Raw genomic sequence first — 10279 nt, 5'->3', positions numbered from 1 at the left:
TAAACACACTATATACACACACACCATACACTCATATACACACATGTCCACTATATACACACACTATAAATATTTATATATATATATAAATACACACCATATATATACACACATACACTATATACGCACACAATATGTAAACTTACTATATACACACACACCATACATATATACACTGCTCAAAAAATAAAGGGAACACTTAAACAACACAATGTAACTCCAAGTCAATCACACTTCTGTGAAATCAAACTGTCCAGTTAGGAAGCAACACTGATTGACAATACATTTCACATGCTGTTGTGCAAATGGAATAGACAAAAGGTGGAAATTATAGGCAATTAGCAAGACACCCCCAATAAAGGAGTGGTTCTGCAGGTGGTGACCACAGACCACTTCTCAGTTCCTATGCTTCCTGGCTGATGTTTTGGTCACTTTTGAATGCTGGCGGTGCTTTCACTCTAGTGGTAGCATGAGACGGAGTCTACAACCCACACAAGTGGCTCAGGTAGTGCAGCTCATCCAGGATGGCACATCAATGCGAGCTATGGCAAGAAGGTTTGCTGTGTCTGTCAGCGTAGTGTCCAGAGCATGGAGGCGCTACCAGGAGACAGGCCAGTACATCAGGAGACGTGGAGGAGGCCGTAGGAGGGCAACAACCCAGCAGCAGGACCGCTATCTCCGCCTTTGTGCAAGGAGGAGCACTGCCAGAGCCCTGCAAAATGACCTCCAGCAGTGTGTGTCTGCTCAAATGGTCAGGAACAGACTCCATGAGGGTGGTATGAGGGCCCGACGTCCACAGGTGGGGGTTATGCTTACAGCCCAACACCGTGCAGGACGTTTGGCATTTGCCAGACAACACCAAGATTGGCAAATTCGCTACTGGCGCCCTGTGCTCTTCACAGATGAAAGCAGGTTCACACTGAGCACATGAGCACATGTGACAGAGTCTGGAGATGCCGTGGAGAACGTTCTGCTGCCTGCAACATCCTCCAGCATGACCGGTTTGGCGGTGGGTCAGTCATGGTGTGGGGTGGCATTTCTTTGTGGGGCCGCACAGCCCTCCATGTGCTCGCCAGAGGTAGCCTGACTGCCATTAGGTACCGAGATGAGATCCTCAGACCCCTTGTGAGACCATATGCTGACACATGCACATTTGTGGCCTGCTGGAGGTCATTTTGCAGGGCTCTGGCAGTGCTCCTCCTTGCACAAAGGCGGAGGTAGCGGTCCTGCTGCTGGGTTGTTGCCCTCCTATGGCCTCCTCCACGTCTCCTGATGTACTGGCCTGTCTCCTGGTAGCGCCTCCATGCTCTGGACACTATGCTGACAGACACAGCAAACCTTCTTGCCACAGCTCGCATTGATGTGCCATCCTGGATGAGCTGCACTACCTGAGCCACTTGTGTGGGTTGTAGACTCCGTCTCATGCTACCACTAGAGTGAAAGCACCGCCAGCATTCAAAAGTGACCAAAACATCAGCCAGGAAGCATAGAAACTGAGAAGTAGTCTGTGGTCACCACCTGCAGAACCACTCCTTTATTGGGGGTGTCTTGCTAATTGCCTATAATTTCCACCTTTTGTCTATTCCATTTGCACAACAGCATGTGAAATGTATTGTCAATCAGTGTTGCTTCCTAAGTGGACAGTTTGATTTCACAGAAGTGTGATTGACTTGGAGTTACATTGTGTTGTTTAAGTGTTCCCTTTATTTTTTTGAGCAGTGTATATATATATATATACACACAAAGTTAGATAGTCACAGAAATGTACGTTCAGCCTGTTCATTATTTCAGTCTGAGTTGACTTATCTTACGAAGTCAGCATGGTTTAACATAGTTCCTTTCGTTTTGAGTATGAGTATATACACTCATATACACACATGTACACACACTATAAATATGTGTGTATATATATATATATATATATACACATACACTATATACGCACACACTATACATATATACACACAAAGTTAGATAGTCACAGAAATGTACGTTCAGCCTGTTCATTATTTCAGTCTGAGTTGACTTATCTTACGAAGTCAGCATGGTTTAACATAGTTCCTTTCGTTTTGAGTATGAGTATATACACTCATATACACACATGTACACACACTATAAATATGTGTGTATATATATATATATACACATACACTATATACGCACACACTATACATATATACACACACAGACTATACAGACACTATACAGACACACACACACTATATACATACACACACACTATACACACACACACTATGTAAACTCACTATATACACACACCATATACACACATACACTATATATACACACACACACACACACTATACACACACTTGTATAGGCACACAGACACACAACCCTCCTGAGCCACAGCAAGAGGTCTGTCCTTACACACACACCACCACCACCCTTTCTCTGTGTCCAGTGCAGTTAAGTGTTACTAATGACCGCTGGTTTACCCCCCAATACACACTCACTCCTCACTCAGACACTCACACCCCTGTGACTCGTTAAGGGTGGAGAGCAGCCAAATGAGCTCCTCTCCACTTTACATAAATTTGCCCAGACGCTATGCATCACTTCCAGGGCGCGCGCGCACACACATATCACTGTTCTCCCATTCATTCAGTTCCCAGTTTGCTCATCAGCGGCGATGCCATCACTCAGCCTTTCAGTAGGACAGAGAGCCCTACGTTTTTCACCCATTCACATCCTCAGACACACCACCAGTCTCTCACACACCCACACACACACATACACACACACAGCTTGTCATTTCGCACACCCATAGTGGTTGTAGAATTATCTCTCTGCTGTCTGACATGTTTTGTTGGTGTCTTTAATCTCAATCTGTTTCTGTCTGCCTGTCTGTCTGCCTGTCTGTCTGTCTCTGTCTGTCTGTCTGTCTCTCTGTCTGTCTGTCTGTCTGCCTGTCGTCCTCCACAGAGAGAACACTGCAGCTCATGCCTCGACTCCAGAACTACAGGAGCTAGAATGGATACTGCCTGAACATCACCAAATTAACTTTGAAAATACTACAGAGACGTATGTATTGAATGCTAATGGCAGCGCTGAGGTTTCTGACTCACATATATATATATATATATATATATATCTCAACTCTACCATACTCAGGGTCTATAATGTAGTGCTCTTGTTAAAGTTGTTCTGTGGACTCATACATTTCATATAGCAATGATGTTTTTAATACAGATTTTATTGATATGTGAACATGTTTTTAATACAGATTTTATTGATATGTGAACATGTTTTGGTTCTTTGTAAATTGGAGATTGAATAAAATGAATGTTATTACTGTACATGCCTTTGTTGTGCTCTTAGGTCAGGTTGTGTGTGTGTCTGTGTGCTTGCTCTTGCATGCGAAGTGATGACAGGAGCAGCAGTGCCCTGAGACCAGGTCATGGAGAAGAGACACATGAGTACAGTGACATCACCATACCAAGTGTGTGTGACTATCTGTGTATTTATGGAACGCTGTTTGGGTCTTTGCATGTCAAAAAAGACACTGTCAAATAACACTATTTGACGTGTCAAATAAGCTTGTTGACCAATCAGGACCCGAATATGACTGTACGTCACATAATCATTTAAGACGTTCACAAATTTTTGACCTAGATATTACACAATGATTACACTATCACTCGTATTTCATATGTCATAACGATTTGCCGATACGTATGCTATGACCCTGGTAAAGTATTGTCTCGTGCACCTGCCGCTAACGCACAAGCGCAGACACATTTCCCCAAACTCTGGACGGTGCTGGTTAGAAAAAAGCTAGCTAGCTGATGGATGCTAACAATGTTCTTCCCCAAAAACATAGCAAATCTACATAATCTGTTTCAGTAGCTATAGTTAGCTAGCTCACTATCTAGTTACGTGTCATCACCCAAAATACCCATAATTTACAAGACAGTTCTTATTTGATTAATCGTGGTCTGACCCACCTATGTGAAGTTAGCCACAATAAGGATTAGCCACAATAGTGGAATTTGCGGGTTGCCTTCAAAATAAAGGTATCTAATTGAAAGTCCTGCAAATATTACAAATAGTGGAATTATGCCATAATGGAATAGACGAGGTTGGAATGTTCTTATATAAATTCAACAAAAATCTGTTGAAATCACACTGGTTGTATTATACACTGCTCAAAAAAATAAAGGGAACACTTAAACAACACAATGTAACTCCAAGTCAATCACACTTCTGTGAAATCAAACTGTCCACTTAGGAAGCAACACTGATTGACAATACATTTCACATGCTGTTGTGCAAATGGAATAGACAACAGGTGGAAATTATAGGCAATTAGCAAGACACCCCCAATAAAGGAGTGGTTCTGCAGGTGGTGACCACAGACCACTTCTCAGTTCCTATGCTTCCTGGCTGATGTTTTGGTCACTTTTGAATGCTGGCGGTGCTTTCACTCTAGTGGTAGCATGAGACGGAGTCTACAACCCACACAAGTGGCTCAGGTAGTGCAGCTCATCCAGGATGGCACATCAATGCGAGCTATGGCAAGAAGGTTTGCTGTGTCTGTCAGCGTAGTGTCCAGAGCATGGAGGCGCTACCAGGAGACAGGCCAGTACATCAGGAGACGTGGAGGAGGCCGTAGGAGGGCAACAACCCAGCAGCAGGACCGCTACCTCCGCCTTTGTGCAAGGAGGAGCAGGAGGAGCACTGCAAGGAGCCCTGCAAAATGACCTCCAGCAGGCCACAAATGTGCATGTGTCTGCTCAAACGGTCAGAAACAGACTCCATGAGGGTGGTATGAGGGCCCGACGTCCACAGGTGGGGGTTGTGCTTACAGCCCAACACCGTGCAGGACGTTTGGCATTTGCCAGAGAACACCAAGATTGGCAAATTAGCCACTGGCGCCCTGTGCTCTTCACAGATGAAAGCAGGTTCACACTGAACGCATGTGACAGACGTGACAGAGTCTGGAGACGCCGTGGAGAACGTTCTGCTGCCTGCAACATCCTCCAGCATGACCGGTTTGGCGGTGGGTCAGTCATGGTGTGGGGTGGCATTTCTTTGGGGGGCCGCACAGCCCTCCATGTGCTCGCCAGAGGTAGCCTGACTGCCATTAGGTACCGAGATGAGATCCTCAGACCCCTTGTGGGACCATATGCTGGTGCGGTTGGCCCTGGGTTCCTCCTAATGCAAGACAATGCTAGACCTCATGTGGCTGGAGTGTGTCAGCAGTTCCTGCAAGAGGAAGGCAATGATGCTATGGACTGGCCCGCCCGTTCCCCAGACCTGAATCCAATTGAGCACATCTGGGACATCATGTCTCGCTCCATCCACCAACGCCACGTTGCACCACAGACTGTCCAGGAGTTGGCGGATGCTTTAGTCCAGGTCTGGGAGGAGATCCCTCAGGAGACCATCCGCCACCTCATCAGGAGCATGCCCAGGTCATACAGGCACGTGGAGGCCACACACACTACTGAGCCTCATTTTGACTTGTTTTAAGGACATTACATCAAAGTTGGATCAGCCTGTAGTGTGGTTTTCCACTTCCATTTTGAGTGTGACTCCAAATCCAGACCTCCATGGGTTGATAAATTTGATTTCCATTGATAACTTTTGTGTGATTTTGTTGTCAGCACATTCAACTATGTAAAGAAAAGAGTAATTAATAAGAATATTTCATTCATTCAGATCTAGGATGTGTTATTTTTGTGTTACCTTTATTTTTTTGAGCAGTGTACTTTAGGGGGCATACTTATTTCAATGTACAGCCTTAACCTATAGATTGTGGATCAATGACATGGGGTATCAGTCTACTTAGTGACACCCAGAGACCGTTAGCGTCATAGCTCTTATTGCGGGACTCTGAAACCACAGTGAATTGAGGCACATTTATTGTACCAGTCAACCTACTATGTGTATTGAACACTATTCCAGAGGAAAAACAATATGACCTAGATGTTTTGGAGCCTGATAACTCTGAGGAGGACTTTGGGGAAAAATCACTTGGGTATTGAATAGACTGATATCCCATTTCATTGATCCCCAATCATTAGGTATGGCTGTACAGTGCAATATGAATGTCAATACGCACAATACGCACAGTTGTGGCGGCAGGTAGCCTAGTCGTTAAAGCGTTGGACTAGTAACCGAAAGGTTGCAAAATCGAAGAGCTGATAAGGTAAAAATCTGTCGTTCTGCCCCTGAACAAGGCAGTTAACCCACTGTTCCTTGAAAATAAGAATTTGTTCTTACCTGACTTGCCTAGTTAAATAAACTGGGGAGGTGATTTCACACAGTCAAAGTCCTGCAATAAGAGCTACGACGCTAATATTTCCATAAACGCTTCACAGTTGTGTTCTCTGGGTGTCACCGAGTAGACTGATTAGCCCATTTCATTGCTCCACATTCCAACACTCCAACTATGTTTAACATTATCAAGTCTAAATATAGCATGACTTTCAAAGAGGGACTTTTTTTTAAAGGTGAACTGCAAATTCCACTATTGTGGCTAATCCTTATTGTGGCTAGCTTCACAACACAACCTGGTCCGGTCAAGCCATAGTAAAGTAGTCAGATGAAGCTAGCTGGCTGCTTATAACGTTAGTTTTGGGCAACAGAGTTAAGTAGCTGGCTACCTAGTGATTTCAATAGGAGAACAACAAGTGGCTACCTTTAAGCTAATACTTACTCACATGGATTCCTAAATCATTGCTAAGAATATTGAAAATGACTGCAGTTTCTACTGGTTATTGTTTTCAGGCTGGTTGCATTTGTGCTAGCTAACTACCCCGGAAGTTGCTAATAACATCTGTATCAAAGATATTTGCAAACATTTCTGATCCTGCTCGTTTGATCCTGTTCTAATTCCAAATGCTCACACAGACGTTTTCCCATTAGTTTGAACAAATAATGCCTTATTACCAATGCCTTATTACCAACACCATTTGACCGTGATGGTGGCGCTTGGCTTGCACGTGCAAATTCAGTACACACAACATTCTACAATAGAATTGTGTTCTTTGACGTATCAAATTAAAATATTATTTGACCGTCAAATAGTGTTATTTGATGTATATCTTTTTTGACACGAAAACGAAACAAACGGCTTTCCATATGTATTGAGAAAAGGGCAGCCTTTTGATAAGAAAGCTAATATCCACATCCCTCTCCCTCATACATTCACTCTTCTTCCATCCCTCCCTAAGATCTCTCTTCTCCAAGATCCTACTCTGTCATCCTCCCTCCCTCTCTTATCTCTCTGTGTAATATAATTAGTGTGTAGGGAGATGAAGAGTAGCACAGAGAGGATGTTGGGATGTGTAATCCATCCATTACCTGGCTGTCGAGCCCAGAGCAGACCCGTGATAATAAAACTATTAATACGCTCTGTGTAAGTGTGCGTGTGTGGCTCGTGTATATATGTGTGTGTGTAGCTCGTGTATATATGTGTGTGTGTGTGGCTCGTGTATATGTGTGTGTGTGTGTGGCTCGTGTATATATGTGTGTGTGTGTGTGGCTCGTGTATATATGTGTGTGTGTGGCTCGTGTATATATGTGTGTGTGTGGCTCGTGTATATATGTGTGTGTGGCTCGTGTATATATGTGTGTGTGTGTGTGGCTCGTGTGTATATATGTGTGTGTGTGTGTGTGTGGCTCGTGTATATATGTGTGTGTGGCTCGTGTATATATGTGTGTGTGTGTGGCTCGTGTATATATGTGTGTGTGTGTGGCTGGTGTATATATGTGTGTGTGTGGCTGGTGTATATATGTGTGTGTGTGGCTCGTGTATATATGTGTGTGTGTGTGTGTGTGGCTCGTGTGTGTGTGTGTGTGTGTGTGTGTGTGTGGCTCGTGTATATGTGTGTGTGTGTGTGTGTGGCTCGTGTATATGTGTGTGTGTGTGGCTCGTGTATATGTGTGTGTGTGGCTCGTGTATATGTGTGTGTGTGGCTCGTGTATATGTGTGTGTGTGGCTCGTGTATGTGTGTGTGTGTACAGCTCCTGATATTTAGACCATTAATACGCTATTTAGCCGAGGCGTCGTGACGGTGACAAACTACAGTCGTGTCGCCCTGGGGAGCGTGTTCACGCTGCGAAGCGCACCACAGCAATGCAGAGCATTAATACACGCTAAGGAGCTCAAACACAGTGTAGACACACACACACACACACAGTGTAGACACACACCACACAAACAGATCCACACCACACACACTGCTGTATATCCTCTCCCTCTGTCAGCGTGTTGGGGGTCCATATCTCATTAACACGCTGGCAGGCTTGGGGGGGGGGGGGGGGGGTTAATATGTACTATGTATCTTACAAGACGCATAAGGACATGATTGGATGATCAAAGAAAATGGAGACTACCCTCTCTTTCCCCATCTTTTTCATGATCAATATATCTAGATGCAGAAAGTGTACACCAGTTCTTCCTACTGTAACCATCAATGTGCCCATGGGGGGGTCTAATCCACCTGAATATCTATGTAATCTATTGAAAGTGTAGGGTGAGGGATGAGAGCTGGACATGATTCTCACTCCCTCTCTCGCTGAAGATGGAAGTACCTCAGACGGATGTCTGCTGCTGTTTGTCTCAAATCCTCAACGCTGGCTGCTGAGCTCGGCAAGGCCTAATTAAGATCAATATTTCAATGTTTTTGTAAAAGCGCACAAGAGAGAGGGAAAGGGGGATAACCTAGTCTGTTGTACAACTGAATGCATTCAACTGAAATTTGTCTTCTGCATTTAACCCAACCTCCGTATCAGAGAGGTGCTGGGGGCTGCCATTATTATTATGCCATTATAAATTAAGCAGCAGCAGCTGAAAAGATGAGCTCCTACAAATATTGAAATTTAAATGTTTTTTAGAGTAAAGTACATCGAAAAAAAATCAAAAGAAAACTGCAAACTGAATAGGAGACCAAACAAGAAGCAAACAAAGAAGAAAGGCTTTTGAAAAAGTAACAATTTTTTTATAAAATCATACCGTTTTCTTAGCTAGCTAAGTTGTTTACCTGTTGCTAGGCAGTTGCTAGGGACGTTCCTGGAAGAAGCTAGCTAGCTAACAAGGAGTGTCAAGTTGGCAGAAGAGAAGAAGGGACAAAGAAGGGACAAAGTGGGACAGAAGAAAAGGGAAAGGGGGGAAAGGGGACATTAAGGTGAAGCAGTCCTCTAAAGACACAAAAGACAATAATACAAGAAACAACACTTCTATTGCCTCTCCCTCTACGATACGCACTTCCGGGTTGGAGCGAGTAGTTGCATTCCGCTTTGCTCCACAGGTAGTATTACATTTCATTTCATTACAGTACAACAGTTTGATTTGTTTGATCTTAGCTGGCTACATAGCCGTCTTTGTATCCAAGATAATTGTGTAGTCTAGAGTAATTGTCGAGGTTACCTAGCCAGTTAGAGGTTACCTAGCCAGCTACACTTTCAAACAAAGTCAACAACGCAGCCACTGCTAGCTAGCCTATTTCACCAGCCAGCAGTACTATATCATTTTAGTCAATAAGATTTTTTGCAACGTAAGCTTAACTTTCTGAACATTCGAGACGTGTAGTCCACTTGTCATTCCAATCTCCTTTGCATTAGCGTAGCCTCTTCTGTAGCCTGTCAACTATGTGTCTGTCTATCCCTGTTCTCTCCTCTCTGCACAGACCATACAAACGCTTCACACCGCGTGGCCACTGCTACTCTAACCTGGTGGTCCCAGCGCGCACGACCCACGTGGAGTTCCAGGTCTCAGGCAGCCTCTGGAACTGCCGATCTGCGGCCAACAAGGCAGAGTTCATCTCAGCCTATGCTTCCCTCCAGTCCCTCGACTTCTTGGCACTGACGGAAACATGGATTACCACTGATAACACTGCTACTCCTACTGCTCTCTCCTCGTCTGCCCACGTGTTCTCGCACACCCCGAGAGCTTCTGGTCAGCGGGGTGGTGGCACTGGGATCCTCATCTCTCCCAAGTGGACATTCTCTCTTTCTCCCCTGACCCATCTGTCTATCGCCTCCTTTGAATTCCATGCTGTCACAGTTACCAGCCCTTTCAAGCTTAACATCCTTATCATTTATCGCCCTCCAGGATCTCTTGGAGAGTTCATCAATGAGCTTGACGCCCTGATAAGTTCCTTTCCTGAGGATGGCTCACCTCTCACAGTTCTGGGTGACTTTAACCTCCCCACGTCTACCTTTGACTCATTCCTCTCTGCCTCCTTCTTTCCACTCCTCTCCTCTTTTGACCTCACCCTCTCACCTTCCCCCCCTACTCACAAGGCAG

General features: G+C 44.6%; 1 protein-coding gene across 1 annotated transcript in view; it reads left to right on the top strand.

The window, feature by feature from the left end:
- LOC129869526 (zinc finger CCCH domain-containing protein 3-like) overlaps nucleotides 1-3320 on the top strand; it is a 112196-nt gene extending 108876 nt beyond the window's left edge. The window contains exon 12 of the mRNA XM_055944001.1: nucleotides 2947-3320. Coding sequence (XP_055799976.1) covers nucleotides 2947-2993 — 47 coding nt within the window. The 3' untranslated portion in view covers nucleotides 2994-3320. The remainder of the gene's footprint in view (nucleotides 1-2946) is intronic.
- The last annotated feature ends 6959 nt before the right edge of the window (nucleotides 3321-10279 follow it).

The sequence above is a fragment of the Salvelinus fontinalis genome, chromosome 14 (genome assembly GCF_029448725.1).
Source record: "Salvelinus fontinalis isolate EN_2023a chromosome 14, ASM2944872v1, whole genome shotgun sequence".
Classification (NCBI taxonomy): domain Eukaryota; kingdom Metazoa; phylum Chordata; class Actinopteri; order Salmoniformes; family Salmonidae; genus Salvelinus; species Salvelinus fontinalis.
Note: the sequence above shows the minus strand (reverse complement) of the source record. Positions and strands in the feature narration are given on the sequence as shown.